The sequence below is a fragment of the Podarcis muralis genome, chromosome 18, assembly GCF_964188315.1.
Source record: "Podarcis muralis chromosome 18, rPodMur119.hap1.1, whole genome shotgun sequence".
In the NCBI taxonomy this organism is placed as follows: domain Eukaryota; kingdom Metazoa; phylum Chordata; class Lepidosauria; order Squamata; family Lacertidae; genus Podarcis; species Podarcis muralis.
In genome coordinates this window covers 1,990,226-2,014,090 of record NC_135672.1, presented here as the reverse complement: position 1 = coordinate 2,014,090, position 23,865 = coordinate 1,990,226, and the positions used below count along the sequence as shown (strand labels likewise).

The 23,865-nt window shown below is 48.6% G+C and overlaps 1 protein-coding gene across 6 annotated transcripts in view; it reads right to left on the bottom strand.

The window, feature by feature from the left end:
- Positions 1 to 955: 955 nt before the first annotated feature.
- Positions 956 to 23,865, bottom strand: part of SLC25A42 (solute carrier family 25 member 42) — a 29,472-nt gene continuing 6,562 nt past the window's right edge. For 4 of the 6 annotated variants that reach the window (XM_077922060.1, XM_077922059.1, XM_028713490.2 and 1 more), the window contains 8 exons: positions 17,470 to 17,687; positions 12,862 to 12,987; positions 11,998 to 12,109; positions 11,134 to 11,159; positions 9,996 to 10,162; positions 9,272 to 9,388; positions 5,987 to 6,138; positions 956 to 5,108 (listed from right to left, as the gene is read on the bottom strand). In XM_077922060.1, coding sequence (XP_077778186.1) covers positions 4,783 to 5,108; positions 5,987 to 6,138; positions 9,272 to 9,388; positions 9,996 to 10,162; positions 11,134 to 11,159; positions 11,998 to 12,109; positions 12,862 to 12,948 — 987 coding nt within the window. In that variant the 5' untranslated portion in view covers positions 12,949 to 12,987; positions 17,470 to 17,687 and the 3' untranslated portion in view covers positions 956 to 4,782. Of the gene's footprint in view, positions 5,109 to 5,986; positions 6,139 to 9,271; positions 9,389 to 9,995; positions 10,163 to 11,133; positions 11,160 to 11,997; positions 12,110 to 12,861; positions 12,988 to 15,089; positions 15,673 to 17,469; positions 17,688 to 23,865 lie in introns of those variants that run through there. The other 2 variants (XM_028713495.2, XM_077922061.1) reach the window with 2 other exon arrangements.

The window sequence follows — 23,865 nt, the reverse complement described above, 5'->3', positions numbered from 1 at the left end:
CCCCACCCCAACCGCCCTCTCAGAGCGACTTGCAAAAAGCCAGTAGTAAGACTTTCGCTCTGAAAATACGAGAGTGGAGGAAAGAGGGGAAGGAAGCTCAAGTTACTGAAATTACAGCGCTTGAAAATTACAGCTCTGGCCGCCTTCCCCCTCGCCTGAAGCCCCTCACTTCCATCCAGGAGCAGGACTGGCGGAAAGGTCGGCTTCGGCCCCATAGCTGCTGTTTCAGACAGCTGTATACTTACATTGGGTATACGTTTAAGCCTAGCTAAGAGGAGACTGAGGCAGGCTGAGCGACAGACTGATATATCGTCCAAAACCGGTTCAAAATTTGTATCGTGATATTGATTTCGTAGTTTTTGAGCCAGCAATATATCGCGAATCACGTTAGGTATGCGTATGTGTGCTGTGCAAAAATCACGATGCAGGAAAAACCGTGAAGCCAGCCAATGGCTCTCTGTAGCTCACTAGCTTATTTCAGACATTGTGATGTATTGGTATATCGCAGTGTTGAGCTGGTGATATATCACAGTGTTGGAAACCAGGTATTGCCCGGCCCTAGAGACTAATATCTGAAGGAAGGGGTGTCCCATGGAAAATGGAGCAAGCTTGTTTTCTCTGGGGGGGTTTTTTTTGGGGGGGGGTAGGACCTGAACAAATGACGAGAAAAGAGATTCTGACTAAACATCAGGAAGAACTTTCTGGCAGGAAGAGGAGTTTGACAGTGGGAAGGAATCCCCTGGAAGGCGGTGGGCACTCCCTCCTTCATTGCAGGATTGCCCCCTGCCTGGGATTATTTAGCTGCAGTTCCTGCAGTGCAGCGGGCTGGACTAGATGACCCTCAGAGGTCCCTTCCAACTCTGCAGCTCTACAAAAACAGTACCACCCCAGCACCTACAACAAGAACTGAGAAGCAAGGGTGGTTGTTTGAGACACAGAGCATCCACGCACAAGCCTCGATAAATCATCTCTTTATTATTAAATATACATCATTTCTTGGCACAGATCTTTGTACAAGTTATGTCACTATAGACACACATTTGTGTGTGTGTGTGTGTATATATATATATATAAAACAAAAGGATCAAAAATCCACACACGCACAGGACCCTCCGGAGGCGTCAGACGCACTCGCTTTGAGAGACACAAAGGCAGCATTTGACAACGGACCGCACAAACACTCCTGCATAGAGTTACCCACCTCCCCTGCAAAAAGCCATCCTGGTTAATACATTGTCATGACAAGAGGGAGGAGGAGAGGGGGGGCTGGCTGGGGCTTTTTGGGGGGGAGGGGACACAACATTGTTTACAGACTCGCTATTCTGGGGACTCACCAGAGATCACCAGTGGCAGACAATGGCCCCCGGATAACTTTCTGACCCTCGCTATCAATTTGCACCCCTCCCGTATCAAGAATGATGAGTTGGGGGTGTCGGCCCCTGCCCCTTGTGAACCGAGCAACAGATTCTTGGAATCATTCCCTGCAATGGGGAATGAGTCCCCCCATGGCAGAAGGTCTCGGTTCTTAGGGAAGCAGGGGTGCCCGCCCCCCAGCGTCTCCAGTGGCCGGGAACGACGGACAACTGCAGCACAGCTGGAAAAGGCTCCCTCGGGTGCCAGCTCCGTTGTGCATTGATTCAACCGCTGCAAATTACGACTTCTCCTACCTGCTGCAGAAACACCACCCCCCCACACACACCATTGGGTGCTGGGGAGCAGGACGGCAGGGAGCATCTGTGTCCCTCCAGGCGCCCGACTGATGGCGGCTAGAGCAGTGCAGAAACCCCTGCACCCATGTCGCCGTAGTGCCATCTTGAAGCCGGAGGGCAGCCAACTTACGGGGACCCCCCAGAAATGACCTCTGCCGCCTCCATGTTATGAGGAACGCTGGTAGGAAGGGGGCTAGGTCAGTGTTTCCCCAACTTGGGTCTCTGGCTGTTTTTGCACTGCAATTCCCATCATCCCTGACCACTGGTCCTGCTAGCTCAGGTTGATGGGAGTTGTAGTCCAAAAACAGCTGGAGACCCAAGTTGGGGAAACCCTGGGCTAGATTCTAGGGAAGGGAAAGCATCTCTCTGGGGTCGCTGCTTTGGAAAATCTGGTTCTCTGCAGGCTGGGGCAAGGGGTTGGCGGGGGGTGGGTGGTGACCCACAGCCCAGAGCATCCCAGGAACGATTCTCTATCCACCTGAATTCCATCTTGGGGAAGGGAGACCTCACGCCAAGGCCGGCAGGACAGCTTTCACCGATTAACTGCTCCTTGCCATCTTTGTAAGATTTGCAAAAATAAACCCAGCTCCACAGCTGAAAGCTATCAGGAAGCGGGGGGGGGGGGGGGGGATCTACAGCCGACTGGGAAGGGGATGGCGCCATTGTGGGTCAGGAAGGAAGATGGAATGGGAGATGCTCAGGTCTTCACTTCTGGAGTCTGGTTGGCGGTGGAAACTCAAAAGGGAGAGGGAAGAAAAGGTCATCCCAAATACTCAAGACCTTGCAGGAAGATCGGTCACTAGACTACCAATCCCATCAGCCCTGATTGTCGGTCCAAGCTGGCAGGGGATTATGGGAGCTGTAGTGTGGCCATCAAAAGACACTAGCTTGCAGCCTCTTAAACCCCAAAAGGGAAAGTCATCTTCCCCAGGGACGCTGTCCTATTTTACCTCAAGGTTTGAGGACGTGCAGGCAGAGGTTTAAAAGGAAGCACCCCAGAGTCCGAAGGAAGGAGCAGCTTGAGACTTAGCAATCAGCAAGCCACCTTCGCTGAGCTGGCAATCTCTCTCCTAGAATATATACATATATCTATATATATGCTCCCAAGATCTGGGTTTGACACAGTGAGATGAGCATTATTTTGCTGGCGAGGTGGCACCTGCCGTCCCTCCGAAATTCTCTCCCCGACAAAAACAAAACCCGCTGAGCCACAATTGCGATCCATCGCAACTGCTGATGGCACGGAGAATTAGAAAAATGTGAATTGGGGAAACGGGGTGGGTAGGTGGGTGTAAGCCAGGGTTTCTCAAACCTGGGTCGCCAGCTGTTTTGGGACTACAACTGCCATTATCCCCCGCTAGCAGGACCAGAGGTTAGGGATGATGGGAACTGTAGTCCCCAAACAGCTGGAGACCCAAGTTTGGAAACCCTGTGTAGGTTCTGCTCTCTCAGTGGTAGTGCATCTTTTTCAGAATGTGCAAAACACTCCAACCTGCATAAGCAGTGTCTTGGGGGGGGGGGGGCTACATGAACTGGGCTTTCTGTTTAGGACATGCATCACCCCGTTCAATCTATTTTCACACCGGGGAGGTAAAAGCTCTTGAGGTTTGCATCTGGTGCTGGTGGGTGAATCCCTGGTGCGGTTTTGTCGAAGGCAGGCATTGTGCTTGCTAAGTGTGAGGAAGCAGTGCAGTGCAGTGGAGGGCAGATGAGAGAGAGAGAAATTAGCAGGGTTAATCTTGCATGATTTCCAGGAAAGGGCTGGTGGGAGTCAGTCAACATCTGGAGGGACACAGGATTGCTGCCCTGTTCTAGGAGATTTTCGAAGGTGGGGAGTGCCTGAGACCCAGGACTCTCTGGCAAAACACCCACTCCTCTTCTGCAAAATGCCTTCTCCGATTCGATTCCTCTCTAGATGTTCAAGGCACCTGGCTCTCATCCTCACCTGGCTGCTGGAAGGCCAGGAACATATGGAAGTCCATTTTTCGTTGTCATCCCTGACCGTCGGGACAAAAGTTTTCCCCATCTCCAATCTGAGATGAGGCATCTATGATTCTATCATCTCCTGCTCTGGGCTAGGAATGCCTCTTCCAGAGAGTCCTTATTCCTTCCCTCTTTTGACACTTAATACTGGAGGGGGGAGCCCTGCTAAAAAGCAGAGACAATTCGGAGGAGCAAAGCTTAGCTCGACCGCATGCCATCTTCCGAAGCTTGAACTCTGAAATAGGTGTGCATATCTAAATACAGATCATTAAAATAGTCCCTGAAAAGCAGGGAAAGAAGGCTGCGACACCCCAAACTTCGGATCCCATCTCGGAACCAGGAGCTGCGCAAATTGCGGCAGCGAGAGAATTCAAGATTGCACTGTGACCTCTCTGCCTTGGACAAACCCAAGGAAAGGAAAGACTCCAGTCTTTGGTTTTTTCTCCCTTGGGGCCGGCTGGCCCTCTTCCAGGAGGTTTTGGGGCAGAATTTTAAAAGCATCTGAAGTGGGGAGAGGGGGGAGATGAAGGGCCCCATTCTCCAGGGCTTGGAGAACAAACCATTTGCTGGAAGGAGGGCGGAGACCACAGGGAGCGGCAACCCCAAGACAGACACACCCCACGCCTCAAACATACAGGTAAGTTTGGCTTCCTACAAAATAAAGGGTGCAGGAGAGCTAGAGGCAGGAGATGTAAGGGGACTGTGTCGCCACGGTTTAGAACCACGAGGCAAAATCAAGTAAATAGCATGGCTGCAGCCTTCTGGAAGGACCCCTTGCCAGTTCCCCACAAATCCAAGCAGAATTCAGAGGAATTTCAACCACTTCGGTGGGAAAAGGAGAGGGAAAGCAAGAAAACACCACCGGCAAAGGACATGGCGGCTTCTCTTTCGCAAACGCAAGCTCAGGGAAGCAGGGGGCAGGATGCTGCGGTCGTGGGGACCTAAGAGAGATTGCCCTGGGTCACTCAGCTCTGCCGCGAGAACCCTCTGGCTTGGGGAGGGAGGGAGGGAGGGAAGGAGGGAGGAGGAAGAGGATGCCTGTCCACCTTTCCACCAACATGTGTACCAAGCGCCAGCCACCGGCCGGCCACTACCTCTCCACCTTCACCCCTTGCTCCCACTTCCGGAGGAGGATCTGCGTGAGGTCGAAGGTCGTGAAGCTGATCCCCACGGCGATGGGGCCCTTGACCCAGTTCATGCTGAGTCCCTTGTAGAGGCCGCGGACGAGTCCTTCCTCCCGGATGATGTCCCGCATAGTGCGCAGGATGGAGCCGTAGGTGTGGCCCATCACCCCAGCCGTCTGCATCCGCCGCCGCACAACGTCCAGCGGGTAGGAGGCAGACTGCCCAATCAGGCCGGCGCAGGCCCCGAAGACAAGCCGCTCCACGGGGTAGGGCTGCGTCCTGCCGCTGCGCTCTGGAGGAAGAGGAAACGCGGGTGGGCAACTGTGGAGACGCACAGGGACGGCACAAACAGATCTCCCTCTCTCCCTTCCGCCACGGGGCCCCAGGACCCCCAGAAATTGCAGGAGTGCCAGGACCTTAGTGCAACAGCAACTCTCCCCAATTGCAATGGCCAGGAGCCAGGAGGTGTAGCGCCTCCAAACAGTGGAGGGAGTGCACAGCCATCCTGGTGGCATGGATTAGTTACAAGGCAGAGGAATGGCAGGAGGAACCAGCTGGGGACATCCAAGGGAAGAAGGCTCAGAGCCCAGGGAGAAGCAGTGGGGCAATGATGAGTGGCCAGGGGGAGAGGACTGGGAGGAGGAGGTGTCAGATGTGGAAGAGGCAACAAGGCTTAGTGAGCGGGGAGAGTCAGTGGCAGAGAGAAGTCCAGAATGGGAGGCAGAAGCTGAAGCAGGAGAGGAAGGAGTCCAGTCACAGGTGTCTCCCCCTCCTGCTGCATCAAGCTGCGCTCCCTTCTGGTCTCCCAGAACCAGGAGAGGCATGAAGAGGGTGGAGGAAAGGTTGGCTGCATGCAGGGGCATTCTTCGATGGCTTGGGGGGAAATCCTGGAGGGACTTGGACGGCGGTGGGGAGGCAGAGACCTTCAGTTTCAGCGGCTGCTTCATGGGGGGCTGCCTGACACTCCTGTTCCGATCGTGTCCTTGCTAATAAAGAGTTAACTCCCAGTTGTATGGTGTGATTTACTGCCGGCTCACCTCTGAGACATGGCTAGTAGCCACTGCTCTTCCGTGGATTTGCCTAATCTTAAAAGCCATTCATAAGAGCCCATCTTCTGGATGATGCCCAAGGAGCCCGCCAAGGCTGGCATCTTGGCCCCGCTGCTTTTACCTGCGTGAAACTTCTTCAGGGTCTCGTAGGTGAAGAAGCTCAGCCCAGCATATGGAATCACCCCCAGGATGGTGGGGGCAAAGCCCCGGTAGAGGGTCTTCATCCCTTCCTCCCGGGATATCCGAATGAAGACGTGGACAATGTTGCTGTACCTGCCGGGAGAGCGGAGCAAGAGAAATCGTGTCTTGTTATCATGCCTCTCGAGCAACAAGCCTTGTTGGCTATCAAAGGGTCCGGGCTGCCACACCGGTGGGGCAGGAGAGGGCAGCAGGAGTGGTCAGAAGATTCAAGGACAATCAAAGGAACCTTAGAACATTTCAGTGCCGAACATCGTCTCAAGATTTTAAAAAACCTGAATACACAACCAGAAAAATGATCCATGCCTTTCCTCAAGAGCATTGGCTATTCAAGATGTTCAGGGTTCTGGAAAGCAAGCTTGATGAGGAACGGTTGAAGGAGCTGGGAATGTTTAGCCTGGGAAAGAGGAGACTGAGAGGAGATAGGAGAGCCATCTTCAAATATCTCAAGGGCTGTCAGATGGAAGAGGGAGCAAGCTTGTTTTCTCCTGCTCTGGAGGGTCAGACTTGAACCCAGGGCTTCAAGTTACAGTGATACCTCGGGTTACAGACGCTTCAGGTTACAGACGCTTCAGGTTACAGACTCCGCTAACCCAAAAATAGTGCTTCAGGTTAAGAACTTTGCTTCAGGATGAGAACAGAAATTGTGTTCCAGTGGCACGGCGGCAGCGGGAGGCCCCATTAGCTAAAGTGGTGCTTCAGGTTAAGAACAGTTTCAGGTTAAGAATGAATTAAGTACGTAACCAGAGGTACCACTGTACAAGAAAGGAGATTCTGACTCAACATCAGGAAGAACTTTCTGACGGTAAGAGCTGTTCCACGGTGGAAGGGTCTCCCTTGGGAGGTGGTGGACTCTCCTTCCTTGGAGGTTTTTAAGGAGAGGTTGGGTGTCCACCTGCCATGGATGCTTTAGCTGAGATTCCTGCATTCCAGGGGGTTAGACTGGATGACCCTCAGAGGTCCCTTCCAACTCTACTATTCTATTATTCTTCTACAGTTCTCCTTGACATATTGTTAGGAAGAGGGATTTCCAGCTCTGACAAATATGAAAGATCAGAAGACAGAAAGGCTTCTTAGTGTTGCTGAGAAGACAAGTTTGTCTCAAATTAGACCACAAATGAGATTACCCGGCAAAAACAAGCTCATAACTCTCAATGCGTTTGTATAGGTCCTTAAGATATATACGTAAGAGGCTCATTTCAAATAATATTTTCTGAATCATAGAATTATAACTGGTCTGATATATGACCGTAGCAGCTCAGATAGTAATTGCAATTCAGTGGAAAACTGCCCAAAACTGGAACCAGACTGGATAACCAAATAAAGCTAATATTCTTCACTTGGACTTTGTGACCTTAGCCCCTGCGCAACTGAATTCCTTCATTTCCATTTGATTTTTTTATTTTGTGAAAGCGTGGCGGCAGAAGTGAAATGATTCAGTAACCAGAGTCTGAAATCCATGAATTACAGCACATTCTTGTTCCTATTTACTCAGAAGTAAGTTCAGCTGTTTTCGGTGTGGTTTATTTCCCAGTAAGTACATTTAGAAGTGCACACGGAAGTAGTCATGCTCAAAGTAGACCCATTGAAATAAATGGACAGTTGATTTAGGGAAGTTTTAAAGGTTTGATGTTTTACTGTGTTCAATGTTTCAATTGGATGGTAGCCGCCCAGAGTGGCTGGAGCATATATATCTGGCTGGTAAAGGTAAAGGTAAAGGTACCCCTGCCCGTACGGGCCAGTCTTGCCAGACTCTAGGGTTGTGCACTCATCTCACTTAAGAGGCCGGGGGCCAGCGCTGTCCGAAGACACTTCCGGGTCACGTGGCCAGCGTGACAAAGCTGCATCTGGAGAGCCAGCGCAGCACACGGAAACGCCGTTTACCTTCCCGCTAGTAAGCGGTCCCTATTTATCTACTTGCACCCGGGGGTGCTTTCGAACTGCTAGGTTGGCAGGCGCTGGGACCAAGCAACAGGAGCGCACCCCGCCGCAGGGATTCGAACCGCCGACCTGACGATCAGCAAGTCCTAGGCACTGGGGTTTTACCCACAGCGCCACCCGCGTCCCCCCATATATCTGGCTGAGCCGCATTTAAATATTATTATTATTAGTTGCAGTAGTAGTAGCTTTCACCTTTTTTACCTTTAGTAGTACTCATTCTGCGCGCCTGTTTTACAGCTTTGTTTTCCATCTTATAAGTTTCTCCTGCAGATATACCTGTTGTCCCTCTTTTATTTCCGCCACAAAATCAAATTAAAAATATTTGCCAGGAAAAGAAGAACAGGGTGGGCTACCTTGTCAACATCCCCCCCCCCCCGAGCCATAAGAGAGACAACCAACACACACAAACACGCCAAGGCCCCATATCACAACTTAACTATTTTGGGCACCCGATGACACCTGGTGTGCTGCCGAGAAGGACCCAGGCTATTTTAGACGCTGGACGACGGCCATGCAGGGCATTGGAGGAGGGGAAGAGGAACATCGAACAAAACACTGAAGGGAAAAGCCAGCGGCTGTTGGGCAAAAGGGGGTTGGACTAGATGGCCCTCGGGGATCCCTCCCAACACCACCGTTCTAGGATTCTACTTCTCAAGCCAGGGCTGGTCAGTTCCATGCACTGAAGGGTGGGCTGACTGGTACTTTTAAAGCAAGGGAAGAGATCAGGAGTGTGTGTTTCCTTTTGGGTAGGACATATGTCAATTTGTGGGGGACGACCACAGATAGCCCTTCGCTTTGGTGCCAGAGACTACGTTCCAGCCTGAGGGAGCGCCTTCTCTGCACAGAACCGCTCATTTATTGAGATCTGCAGGTCAAATCCTCCCTGATTCTGGTGCAGGCACATTAATACGTCTTGCAACAATCCCACGAGGGGAGAATCTTGTTTGCTGAGACCCCCCAAAAGAAGACTTATGAATCCATGTCAAACTTATCGGCCTCTGTAAAACACCTGTCTTTTTTGTCCAGCCTTTCATCCCCTAGCAAGTTAGCCTTTTGCTACAGTTGGGGCTGATGGAGAAAATAATAATTTCATAAAACTGCGTCGTTTTGGTATTCGATTTTCGTCCAAGCCTCTATCCCAGCTAAACCCAAAAGGCCTGTGCCCACCTACCTTTTTACAGTGCAAATCTAGCTGCTTTGAGGTGTTATTTTAGGTACTCCCATCCCACCCAAAATTTCCACAGGAGCATCCGCAGCGCCAACTCACATTTCCTTTGGCGTGACGGCCATCCGGGCGCGGACCAGGTCCAGGGGGTACGTCAACATGGCGGCCGTCGTGCCCGCGAGGGAGCCAGCGATGAACCTGGGCAATGGGGTAAGTGCCCTGGAAGCAGGAAGGAGAAAGAGAGGCTTTTGAAAAGTGGAATTCCCCACAGCTCTTTTCTTTCCACAGCTCTTTTACAGTTCCACTGTGGGCAGGGAAGGATCAGTTTTTTAGGGAAAGTTTCCTGATGGATCATAGAATTGAAGCATTGGATGAGACCCTCAGAGGCATCTAGCCCAGCCCCTGCATTGCAGCTGTCCCACAGGGGGACTGAACCTGCAACCTTGGCGTTATGCTCTCACCAACCGGCCTATCATGAACGCTGAAACTAATCAAACTAAGGGCTAGGCCGAATGAGCACAGCAACTCATTCCCAGTGGTCTTACTCCATGAAAATCTGTTGCTGAAACTGAAAATCTCCATCTCCCCACAGCCTTCTAAGTCACCTTCTATCCAGGGCTTTCCCCAAGCAATCGGAGACTGGGCCAGTGTGAAGGCAACCTCTCCTCCGCCTTTCATGCCTCTCCTGGTCCTGGGAGACAAGGGGGGAAGGGCGCTTGTCGCAGCAGCAGGAGGAGACCCCCGTGACTCTTCACCAGCTGGACTGACCAAGGCCTGAGGTTCCCCAACCCTGTTGCAGAAGACCCCAACCCCAGCAGCCTCTTACTTCCCCTGGAAGCCGTAGTAACTGCCCAGGATCTGCTTGTACTCCTCGTGGGCGCAAAACTGGATGGCGGCGTAAGGGATCACGCGGACCATGGTGGCAGAGTTCCCCCGCCAGAGGCTGAAGAAGCCCTCGTGGAGATAGGTGCGGTAGATCAGGCGGTAAGCCTCCTAAGGAGAGCGGAAGCAGAGTTGTTGGAAAAGAGAGACCAAGAGGCTGAGCGCATCATCTGAACCGGGGCTCTGGGTTTGCCTCGCTTTTGACAGACCACAAACTGTAATCCCAAAAAGGAGGTTTTGTTCCAGAGGTGGGGTGTGCTGCTGCTGTTGGCGTCTGTCTGCCTCAAGAGACAATGGAGTGCGCTTCTGGGGGTGAAGCCAGACAGCTGAGTTTGCAGCACTCAAGTGCCCCCCCTCCCGGGACGCAAGCCTGGGCAGGGTGCATGGAGATCCTGGGCTGCCCAGACGGCAAGACGCCCCTCTTGGGCTCGCTGAGGGGGTCCAAAGGAAAGCAAGACATTTGGCACCAGCCGGGCTGCAGGAGTTGCTGGAAGGAGGCAGACAAGGCACCATCCAACCGCCTTAGGGACTCCCCTCGAGATTTGTGTAGCCTTTTCTTCTCCCAAAGATGTCCCACAAGGACCAGAGTCTTCTTTCTCCTAGATAGGCTCCCTTCCCAGGTGGACGGGCCCCACCTGCCCCTCACTCCCCTCTATAGCACATGCAGAAACCGCCTTCTTGACCACTGGACCCCCTCTTGGTCTCATCAGCTCCGCCCACCGGAGCCTGGCTTCGCATGCAGGGGAAGCCCCTGACTCACGGAGGGTTTGAGACCTATCGGCTCCCCTCACCTGGTCTAGCAAGCCAGTCGAAGCTGTTCCTGGGATTGTGGCCACTGTTGTATGCTGAAAGCACCCAGCAGCCACAGGTGAGAGCTGAGTGCAGGGTGGGGACCAAAGGTGGGCAAAAAACCCCAGAAGGAGCAGGACGTGTCCCCCACCAGAGAGACTGCCCTTTCCCAACACCCCAGCAGGGGCTGTACAGGTTAACAATTTGGGGCGGGGGACTTTGTTAAGTAAAAAACCGAAGCTGCTCAGCTAAACAACAGAGCAAAGAAAGGAGGATTGTGCTTTAAGTCTTACCTTGGCAGAAAACCGATTTGATGATACTGAAAGAGAAAAGCAGAAAAATTAAAAGCAAGCATACTTTTACTCATTTGCAGGTACAAATCAATTCATCCACTAACACTCATGGATCAGTCAACTAGGATTTCTCTAGGGTAAGAGCCCTAACTATTTCTTTCAAAGCTCTTTATCAATACTGGAGCCTAGAAGGATCTGAAGACTACTGATCAGCCGCATTCTCTTGTGATTTACACTTAAAAAAACAGAAAAACCCCACCAGAATTCTCCCCTGCTTTCCCAGTTTCCCCCACCCCATATAGCCATATCGGTTATCTCTTATGCAATTTGCAAACACCCCAAAACAATTCTCTCTCTCTCCCCAATCTCAGTTTGACTCTGCCTGCCCCCAATTATCCCAGCCGGCAGATAAGCCAGTCCAAAGACAAGCAAACAAACCCTGAATCAAGCCAAATCTCTTTCCAGCAAAAACTCATTGGAGGATTAATCCTCAAAACAGAAATATATATATATAGAGAGAGAGAGCTTTTAATCTGAGCTGCAAACCAGGCTTTAAGTTTGGGGGATTCTCTGCCCTGTCGATGGGAGTTGAAAGTCCACAGCATTAAAAACAGGGTTGTCCATCTAATTACGTTTTCCCTGCATCCATTCTATTTTTATATACAGGTGAAACTCCAAATATTAGAATATCGTGGAAAAGTTCATTTATTTCAGTAATTCAACTTAAAAGGTGAAACTAATATATGAGATAGACTCATGACATGCAAAGCGAGATATGTCAAGCCTTGTATTTGTTATAACTGTGATGATACGGCATACACAACTTACAAAATTATAAAAACCTCCCCCCCCCCCCTGAAATACCTTGGAATATGATTTTTGTCCTGTCCAGAGGCGCCACGGCAGTCTTGGCCACAGCGCCAGCAAACGCCCCAGATATCAGGGAGTTGAGGACGCTCCTTCTCTCCTGGGCAGCCTGGAACAGAAAACCAAAGGAGGGGGGCAAGGGAGCACCTAGAAACTCACAAGTCACTTGGCTGGTCACCTAGGGCGAGCAGGATCCGGCAGCAGGCGAGCGGACAAGGGAGATGTTGGCGAACTTCTTCCTTGCTGGCTCCTGTCCGCCATAGGCGATCAGGCCTGCCCCTTGAGATTGCAAACCTGGTGCCCCCTCCAGATGCTCTGGACCCTTCGTCCCTAAACTCTCTCCACCTACAATGCCCACCGCCACCCCCACTTCGAGACCAGCACTCAACTCTTTTTTATTACAGTTGTACCTTGGTTTTCAAACGCCTTGGGAGTCAGACGTTTTGGCTCCCAGACGATCAAAAACCGGAAGTGGTTGTTCCGGTTTTTGAACGTTCTTTGGAACCCGAACATACGACGCGACTTTTGCGGCTTCCGATTGGCTGCAGGAGCTTCTTGCAGCCAATCGGAAGCCATGCCTTGGCTTCCGAACGTTATGTAAGTTGAACAGACTTCTGGAACAAATTCCATTTGACTTCCACTGTATTATAGTTTTTATTAAGTTTTCAATTTTGCACCTCAAAATAAACACCATACATTTGATGACCTCCCTCTTTCCCCTTCCATGGCTCATTTAGTTTATCCACCATTCCTGCATTTTACACTAACCATTTTATTCAGTTCTCCTATCTTACATCTCTCAAGTATTTGTTATCCTGCTGAATTGACCTTCACGCTGCCAGCGTTCTCAGCAAGACTCACCTCTGGCAAAATCGGCATGTGGACTTGCGGCTCTACATCTTTCTGCTTGAAACCCACTTGGCCTCCTGCTGCTCGACCACTCCCCATCCCAGGCTCAGGGCCTGCCCAGGAAAAGAACCAGACCTCCTGAGGAAGAGAAGGGGGGCGGGGAGGAGTTGAGGACAGTAGCTCAAAACCTGAATCGGATGGACTTGTTAGGAAGTCAAAGAAGTACCCCAATTTGGAACAACAATGACAACGACAAAAGGCTCCCAGGGCAGCTAACAAATTACTCAAGAAAAAGCTTACAATCTAAATAGACACAGCACAAAAGGAAAATGAGCTTGGAGGGAGGAGGAAAGAGGAGAGTTCCTGCACGCCCCTCTAGCTGGGTTGGCTCCAGCCACAATGGGCACCTTCTGATGAAATATTAAAAACACAGTAAAACATCAAACATCAAAAACTCCCCCGCCTTCAGGAAGTTGTGTAGTTGTTTATTTCCTTGGCATCTGGCGGGCACCACTGCCAAGAAGGCCCTCTGCCTGCTTCCCTGTAACCTCACTTCTTGCAGTGAAGGAATGCCAGAAGGTCCTCGGAGCTGGACCTCAGTGTCCAGGCAGAACGATGGGGGTGGAGACACTCCTTATATGTTTTCATATATATGTGTTCGTGTATTTTTATTTGTGGTTTATTATTATTATTATTCTCCTCCCACCCAATATTTTTAGCTATTTCTATTTAAGCTGCAATGTACCTTGAGTCTCTGTTAGACAAAAAGACAGGATATTATTATTATTATTATTATTATTATTCACACACAGCTGGGTAAGGAACTGACACATCAGTGGACGGCTAGACAGACAGACAGACTTGGAGAAGGAACCATTCTTCTCTTGAACTACTAATTTCATTTTGGAAAAAACAGGCCTGTGGTCACAACACACTCCTCTGCCTCCCCCCTCCCCTCCTTCATCCCTTTTCCATCCCAGCTTATTTTTGGCCACGAAGGATTGCAACGGGAAGCTCCCAGGCCAGAAACGCTCTCTGACATCCCGCTTTCAGCAATGCACAACTGCAGAGAGAGAGGAGGAGCGGAGCGGTGGAGTCACCAGAACTAAGCTCAAGGTCGAGAATAAAAAACCAGGGCAGGGGGAACACAAATCAGGTTTCCGAGCAGCAGCAGCAGAGCAAAGAAGACCCCACCCCTGCTCCTGGACTAGAGGGACTTCTACTTAGGTTTTTTAAAAACATGCGCACAAACATTTCCATGATTAATGCTGCACATATTACAGACCCTCCAACATCTCTCGGATGAAAATAAGAATCATTCCTGAGGGCCTTCTCAGTGGTGGCGCCCGCCCTGTGGAACACCCTCCCATCAGATGTCAAGGAGATAAACAACTGTCTGACGTTCAGAAGACATCTGAAGGCAGCCCTCTTTAGGGAAGTTTTTAATGACTGGTGTTTTAATGTACTTTTAATCTTTTGTTGGAAGCCGCCAGAGTGGCTGGGGAAACCCAACCAGATTGGGGGGGGGTATAAATAATAAATTATTATTATTAAATCATAGAGTTGGAAGGGAATCCCAAGGGTCATCTAGACCAACCCCCTGTAAGGAAGAAATCCTTGGATGTCCTGTTCCATCATCAACATCAACATCAGTGCTTTTCTTCTAGAGAAAAAAACCATGCCGGTACTGCGTACACTTGAGTACCCCCGGGGGGCAGTAATAATAATAATAATAATAATAATAATAATTTTTATTATTTATACCCCACCCATCTGACTGGGTTGCCCCAGCCACTCTGGGCAGCTTCCAAAATGTATAAAAAACATAATAGAACATTAAACGTTAAAAAGCTTCCCTATGCAGGGCTGCCTTCAGACGCTTAACTCCTTGGCTAACGAAGCTGAATTCTGGGGGATTCGGGACAGAAGAAAGAAAGCCTTCCTTCATGCAACACATAGTTAAACTATGGAACTCCTTGCCACGGGAGGCAGTGTGACCACCAACCTGGCTGGCTTCAAAAGAGGATTGGATTAACTCACAGAGGAACGGCCACTGGCCAACAGAGTGATGCTCAGAGGGAGAAATCTTTCTGCATCCCAGATGCTGTTGTGGGAAAGGGCTCTGGGGTTCCAATCCCGCTTGCGGGTTTCCTGACACGGGTGTCTGCTTGGCCACGGTGAGGATGCTGGCCCCTGGGCCTGATCCAGCAGGCTCTCCTTGCGCTGTTTTTATTACTCACCCGCCCTTTACTCCTTTCGAGCCCTGCCTGGAAACCTTTCTATTCCGCCAGGCAGCCTGTGCCTCTCGGCTTGGACCACCTCAAAGGGCTGCAGTGGGGATTAAATGAGGAGGGGGAGAACCACATACGTCGCGTTGCACTCCATGTGTCTGGCGAAAGGGGGAATGAAATTAATTCCCTGCAGCACAGAACTCAGGCAAAGCAGAAACCAGCACTGATCTAGGGTGTTTTCCCCCTGCAAACAACAGGCTTACTCGGATGTCACCGGCTGCCCCCCTTACTGAGAAGAGCTGAGGACGGCAGACACAATATTTTTCAGATTATTATCATCACTCAGCGCTTCGGCTTGAGCGCCTGCCAAGGAGAGACGGCGAGATTATGTGGGTGGGAGTAGTTTGAGCTAACCGCCCGGCTGCTATCATAATTCTCCCGCTGCAACTTGAGCAGGAGAGATCTTAATCTCAAGCACAGGACATTATGACGCTTGCCAGAGCCACGGACTCAAGGTTGGAAACTCAGATAGATCAGCTAATCGCCAATCGGAACCTGAAATCTAGTTGTGTTCACCATGACAGAATGTCCAGGCACCTTTCTTCTTTTTTGCAATGAACTTTATTACTACTACTACGACTACTACTACTACTATTATGTTTCATTTCTATACAGCTTTACATTTTAAAGGGAAAAAAATCGCCAAGCAGTTTATAGCACATTAAAACGTCAAAAAGAACAATCCAGAATAAAACAGCTCCGTTTTAAGATTAAGAGTATGCAACTCTTAATCTTGGGGTTGTGGGTTCAAGCCCCACGTTGGGCAAAAGATTCCTTTTGCTCCTGTGTGATGTTTTATTATACTTTTATATATGCTGGAAGCCACTCAGAGTGGTGGGGGCAACCCAGTCAGATGGGCGGGGTATAACAACAACAGCAGCAACAGTAATAATAATAATAATAATAATAATAATAATAATAATAATAATAATTATTATTATTATTATTATTATTATTATTATTCTGGATGACCCTTGTGGTCCCTTCCAAAGCTATGGTTCTATGATTCCTATGATGAAACTCCAGCTTCAAGGAAAAGATTTCAGATCCTTCTCTAAGGGACACTTTGCTTTCCCCATATTTATTTGTCTACTTAACTCTGGGAAGCCAGTGGGTGTAGTGGTTAGAGTGTTGGACAAGGACCTGGGAGATCAGGGTTCAAATCCCCACTCTGCCCTGAAGCTCCCTGGGTGACCTGGTGAGTCAGCTCACAGCTGCTTAACCTCCCTCCCTGAGGAGGGGGGTGAACCATGTTCTCCTTTGAGAAAAAGTTGGGAGATAAATGCAGTAAATAGTCTCTCCTGCTGACCTGCTTAAGAAAGCCAGAGGGGCCGGCCAGAGGGAGACGTTGGGGGTCACAATTGGACCCAAGCCAGCTGCAAAACGCGCCTGTTGCCGGGGGGATTTTGTGTTTTTTATAATAATATTTATGAATTTTTACAGATATTTTAAACATAGCATTCAACTTGTATATAATATAAAAACCATTTGGCCACAACACCCTGAGACTTCTGTCCTCCTCGACCAACGGTTTCCCCACTTATTATCTAATACTTCATTTTGGGATTATAATTATTACTATTAAATCCTAATCATAGATCAACAATTTTTAAATTATACTTTGCAATAATTGACGAAGTCCACCTTACAAAACTTCTTGCAACCCTACTAGCGAAGTTAGTTGTTTACAATTGTCTTTCAAGTATTCTGTAAATTTATTCCAGTTTTTCAGGAAAGTCTGGTCTTGCTGGTTCCGAATTTTCCCTGTTAGTTTCGCCAACTCGGCATAGTCCATTAGTTTCGTCTGCCCCTCTTCTTTCGTTGGTATCTCTTGTTGCTTCCATCGTTGGGCTAGTAATAGTCTTGCTGCAGTTGTTGCATATAAAAACAGTCTTTTATCTTGCTTATGTATTTCATTACCAAAAATGCCTAGTAAGAAGGCTACTGGAGTTTTTTTACAAATGTATATTTCAACATTTTTGTAAGTTATTTATAAATCATTTCCCAGAAAGCCTTCACCTCCTTACAGACCCACCACATATGGTAAAAAGTACCTTCCTTTTCTTTACATTTCCAACAATGATTACTTGTTTTATACATTGCCAGGGGGATTTTGAACACTGCATGCAGCCGGGCAGCTTTCCTCCATCCTTCTCCCCCACCAGCACCTTGAGGTGCCCAGCACCACTGGCTCCCCAAAAATTAAACTGGAAGGAACCAGACCCAAATACAGAGAAAGGAGCAGAAAGACACGGGTTCCTCCCGCAAATTTCAGCCGAAAGAAACTTAACATGAAACAGCAGGGGGAAGAGAGGAGAAATATTCTTGCCTGGGTCCAGAGGTGGGGCTCGCGGCAAAGAAGATCCGAGAGGGAGGTTGGCTGAGCTCCGCAGGAGAAAGGACACCCCACACACCCGGGCACCTCAAGGAAATGGATGAAATTGACCTTCGTTGCTCAGCTCAGCGCAAATAACTGCCTTTGTCCGTTCCAAGGAGGTCTTCCTGGCGTGATCGGCGTCCCGGTGAGATTAGACAAGTGTGGCCAGCCTTTAAATAATATAAACAGCAATAAATTAATGTATTGCTATTGCAAAAAAGGGGATTCCGACCCAATGTTATGAAGAACATTCTGGGGGACTGACAGCTGGTCAACGTACAGGTGCAATCAAAATTATCCAACCCCCGTTGCAAATCAGGTTTATTATCAAAATCTACAGACTGGAGAAGCCAGTATAAGTTGCAATTTCAGCTGAATTTGGGGGAACCACTGGAAGCATCCGTTGAGCCATTTCATTGCTTTTTTTTTTCTCATTGCAAACAGCTAAAAGTCTGAAAATTTTGATAATAAGATGATCAAGGGACTGGAGACCAAGCCTCATGAGGAACGGTTGAAGGAGCTGGGTACATTTAGCCTGGAAAAGAGGAGACTGAGAGGAGATATGAGAGCCATCTTCCAACATCTCAAGGGCTCTCACATGGAAGAGGGAACAAGCTTGCTTTCTCCTGTTCTGGAGGGTAGGACTCAAACCAATGCCTTCAAGTCAAAAGAAAGGAGATTCCAACTAAATCTTAAGAAGAACTTCCTAAGAGTAAGAGCCGTTCGACACTGGAACAAGGCTGCCCAGAGCAGTGACACAGAAAGCCGACGAAAACAAAATGCAAGTATAGAAAGAGAGACGGAAAATACCCAAAGGTAGCCCTAGCTACATCCAGGATAGTAGCTAGGATAGTAGTAGCATCTAAATGGAAAGGTAAAGAACTACCTACCAAAAAGGAATGCATTCTCAAATTAAACAAATACAGTGGTACCTCTAGATACGAACGGGATCCGTTCCGGAGCCCCGTTCACATCTAGAGGTAAACGTAACTAGCGACGGCACGCCTGCGCATGCACATGTCACTTTTTGCCGCTTCTGCACATGCGCATGGCGTCATTTTGAGCGTCTGCGCATGCACAAGCGGCGAAACCTGGAAGTAACGCGCTCTATTACTTCCGGGTTGCCGCAGAGCGTAACTCGAACGCGCTCAACTCGAAGTGTCTTTAACCCGAGGTATGACTGTATTTAAAATTGGCTAAATTAACAGCATCTATACGACAGAAGTCAAATCAAAAACTAAAAAATGAATTGCAATGCTTTAATGACTACAGTGGTACCTTGGGTTAAGTACTTAATTCGTTCCGGAGGTCCGTTCTTGACCTGAAACTGTTCTTAACCTGAAGCACCACTTTAGCTAACGGGGCCTCCCGCTGCTGCTGCGCCGCCGCCCCGCCAGAGCACGATTTCTGTTCTCATCCTGAAGCAAAGTTCTTAACCCAAGGTATCATTTCTGGGTTAGCGGAGTCTGTAACTTGAAGTGTATGTAACCTGAGGTACCACTGTATATGACAAAATACTGCACTAAAAAGACATGCTGATATGCTTAGACTCATGTAAATGCATCAAAACAATAATTTATCAATGACATATATACAGTATGTATATAGAGAAAATAAAAACAATCAGAATGCAATGATAAGGGTAAAACTGATTCTAGAGAAGATGAGTAGCGGTGGAATGAAGTTAAATAGGGTGGTGGCTTTATTTTATTTTGTTTAGCTTTTTTTGGATATTGCATAATGATTTAATGATTTAAGGTTTCTTTTCTGTTATGTATTACAGTATTTCTCTTTTTCTTTTGTATGATGGAAAATCTAAATAAAAATTTTAAAAGAGAGAGAGAGAATGGGTTGCATTTAAAAAAAAAAAAAGCAGGAAGGATCCATCTATTCTGCTCCCACTTGTTCAGCAGGTCAATCCAGAGAGAGAGAATGCAGGCTTCTGGCATCAGGGCTGTTTATGAACGGCACCAAGAGCACCATCAGGTCCAAAGGTCAACGGAAAGAGGGGAGGTTGCGTCCACACACCTGACAAGTGGCGCTGCGTGTTAACTCGGTCATACAATACTCATCTTCAAATAGCCATCCTTAAAGACTGGACTACCGCAATGCACTTTCCGTAGGACCTCCCTTGAGCTTGACCCAGAAGCAGCAATCGATGCAGAATGCTGCAGTGCGAATGCTGACAGGCCTTGTCAAAAGCACCACACCTACTTGGAGATCTGCACTGGTTACCAATTTGCCACCGGGCCAAACTCAAGGTATTATTACTAGTATATAATAACAGTGACAACCCTGCCCACCTGACTGGGTTGGTGGCTTCCAACACACATAAAAACATAATATAACACCAAACATGTAAAACTTCCCAATACAGGGCTGCCTTCAGAGGTCTAACAAAAGTCATTTAGTTGTTTATTTCCTTGACATCTGGTGGGAGGACAGTCCACAGGGCGGGTGCCAACACCGAGGAGGCCCTTTGCCTGGTTCCCTGTATCCTCACTTCTTGCAGGGAGGGAACCGCCAGAAGACTCTCGGTGCTGGACCTCAGTGTCCGGGTAGAATGATGGGGGTGGAGATGCTCCTTCAGGTATACAGGGCTGAGGTCATTTAGGGCTTTCAAGGTCAGCACCAACACTTTGAATTGTGTTCAGAAACGTACTGGGAGCCAATGTAGGTCTTTCAGGGCCATTGTTATGTGGTCTCGGTGGCCGCTCCCAGTCACCAGTCTAGCTGTCGCATTCTGGATTAGTTGTAGTTTCCAGGTCACCTTCAAAGGTAGCCCCACGTAGAGCGCATTGCACTAGTCCAAGCGGGAGATAACCAGAGCATGCACCACTCTGGCCAGACACTCTGTGGGCAGGGAGGGTCTCAGATAGAGCTGGTAGACAGTCATCCTGGATGCAGGATTGACCTGCACCTCCATGGACAGTGGTGAGTCCAAAATGACTCCCAGGCTGCGCACCTGCTCCCTCAGGGGCACAGTTACCCCATTCAGGACCAGGGAGTCCCCCACACCCACCCGCCCCCTGTCCTCCAGAAACAGCACTTCTGTCTTGTTGGGATTCAACCTCAAGACAGATTGGGACCAGTTTCCCTTCAATATCGCCCTACCCTGCAGGCGCCCAATTCACCTCTCCGAAAGGCAGAGCTGATTGTCACAGGTAGCCCATTGCGCACTGCCTAATACCTCCTCAAACCCAAAGCCAGCCACAAACCTCAGGATTCAAACAAAGGGGAATCAAACCACATATCACTTTTGAAACTGGAGTGGCAAGACTTTAAACACATCAAAACCAGCAGCATAGCAACACTCCTTGGAATTCAGTAACCAAGCAGATTCTCTATGAAACGACGAGGCATTTTTCACAAGCCAACAAGAGAGGGTGAAACTGGGCACAGAAGCTTTCAGCTGTTTTTTTAAAAACTATGTTTATTGTGCGATTATAACTTGCCGCACTGGGATTTGCAGGAGATGCATTATATATATTTTAAACAATTTCATTGAAGATTTTTAACATATTGAGCACTAAATCCAAACACACTTCTAAAAAGATAATAAACAACAATATATTATTACAAAACACAATTTTATAGGTAAGAGAAAAAGCAAAAAAAGAAGAAGAGGAAAATATTATTTTCTTTCCTTTTTGTAATCTTTTATGAAATGTGTTGGGATTTTAGTGCTCAATATATTTAAAAACCTTCAATAAAACTGTTTTTTTTTTAAAAAAATTCTTTCCCCTCTCTTTTCTATATAATTGTGTTTTGTAAGGAAATTGCATAATACTGGTCCATCTAGCTCTGTACTGCCCACACTGACTGGCAGCAGATCTTTGCCATTCCCAGTGACAGACCTTCCCAGTGCTACCTGGAGATGCCGGGACCTGAACCCGTGATCTCATCCATGTATAGAGATTTTTTTTTGGTGGTTTTTTGCAACCATGAGATCTAGAAACTTGACAGGTTAGTGGTTACAAATAGTGGCTTGTATTGCCCACCAAGGAATATGCCAACCCAGTGCTTCTCAAAGGGCAGCGGAAGAGGATGGCAATTGTGCTGCAAAGATTCAAGGACAATTAAAGAAACATTTTAACTTTTCAGTGTAGTAAGCATGGTATCGCATCAAAATAATTTTACACACACACAAATACACACACATACCTTAGAAACAGTACCCATGCCTCTCTTCAAGACCACAGTCATACCTCGGGTTACAGACGCTTCAGGTTAGTTTTTTCAGGTTAGGTAAAGGTAAAGGTACCCCTGCCCGTACGGGCCAGTCTTGACAGACTTTGGGGTTGTGCGCCCATCTCACTTAAGAGGCCAGGGGCCAGCGCTGTCCAGAGACACTTCCGGGTCACGTGGCCAGCGTGACAAGCTGCATCTGACGAGCCAGCGCAGCACACGGAAACGCTGTTTACCTTCCCGCCAGTAAGCGGTCCCTATTTATCTACTTGCACCCGGGAGTGCTTTCGAACTGCTAGGTTGGCAGGCGCTGGGACCGAGCGACAGGAGCGCACCCCGCTGCGGGGATTCGAACCGCCGACCTTTCGATCAGCAAGCCCTAGGCGCTGAGGCTTTTATCCACAGCGCCACCCACGTCCCTCTTTTTCAGGTTACGGACCGCAAAAACCCGGAAGTACTGGAACAGGTTACTTCTGGGTTTCGGCGGTCGCGCATGCGCAGAAGCACTAAAACGCGCTTTGCACATGTGCAGACGCGCCACTGCTGGTTGCGAATGTGCATCCCGCACAGATCACGTTCGCAACCCGAGCGTCCACTGTATTAGCTATTCTTCTACTGTTATCCACATCATATTGTTGTGAACAGCGATTTTCCTACAAATATGAAATATCAGAAAAGAGAAAGGCTTCATTGTGTTGATGAGTGCTTGTTCGTCTCAAATTTGGGCTAATATAAATGAGATTACCTGGCAAAAAAAAACAACACAAGCTCACACCTCTGACTGAGTTTATATGTAAGGTCAGTGCTTTTTTTCTAAAAAAAAGATGATTGGGGGTATGGGTCCCCCTGCGTCCCCCAGAAAAAAGCACTCTTTAAGGTTCATATGTAAGAGGCTCACTTACAATTATATTTTGGGAATGATGTGTGTCCTTACGCTGCTGCATTGTTTAATACTTTCTGGGTGTCCCATGATCATATTATAAAGTAACTGTGCTCTACGTTACAAATCAAACACCGCCAGAAGTTGTTTCTTTTTGTTTTCCAATATATTTCTTATCAATAAAAAAACCCGGTGTGGCGTGAGCAAATTTTTATTCTGAAAGCTCGAGAACCACTGTGCTGACACCGTAAGATTCAAAGCAGTAACGATTAATTGCACATTTGTTCAAAATCCAGCTCAAACTATTTCGAGCCCCAGATTGGGCAAAAGAGTTGCGGGGGGGGGGGGGGATTAACTCTGCAAAATTGATGGTCTCGATCCAGCGACACCAGTTTTCCAAAGCCTGCTGCTCCCAGGCGGGTGAAACTGCCCACGTTGGGAACCTCTGGTTCAAAGCATAGATTTGGGTGCATTCCCCAGGCCTTGCTCTTTGCAGCCACAGAAAATAAGATTCCCTCCTGTTCTCCTGGGACCAGCCTAGGCACCAGTTCAGCCACGCAGAGAGAGGCCCTCCCCATTATTTCTTTTAAAGGGGTCAGCCTCCCCCCCACCCCAAGAACTTCTGGGATTTTTCCCAGCTGGGAGACCAGGAGCCAGGCTCTCCCATTGTCTCTCCACAAAACCACCAAATTCTCACTGCCCACCACCAAGAAGCGAAAGGATGGGGAAAGGAAAACCTCTCTTCGCTTGCCCACTCCCCACCTCGGCCAAAGGGAACTGGCTGGCAAGCTGTAAGATAATCCTGAATGGCTGTTTTCCCAAAAAGGCCTTGACCTATTTCTTTTTCCCTTGGGGAAAAACTCAGAGCTTAACAGGCTTCCTCAGACTTCTTGGAGCTGGAGACCTTGTCTCTCCGGAACTGAACGGTGCAAAAAGAAGATGCAGAGGAAGGGAGAGCCAGCTGCTTTCAGAGGAGTCTCTCTGTGCGAGTATCTGATATGTGATTTTATTCATAAAATGAGGACCAGCTGGCTTCACAGGAGCCCACCCATGTCTCTCTGCGTGAGTCTCCGAGCTATTACTGTACAGACATACCTCATGTTACGTCTGTTTCATGTTATGTTCTTTCAGGTTACGTCCCGCGGTGACCCGGAAGTACCGGAAAGGGTTACTTCTGGGTTTCGCTGCTTGCGCATGTGCAGAAGTGCAAAATGACGTCATGCGCATGCACAGAAGCAGCGAATCGCAACCTGCGCATAGGCATATGCGCTGCTGTGGGT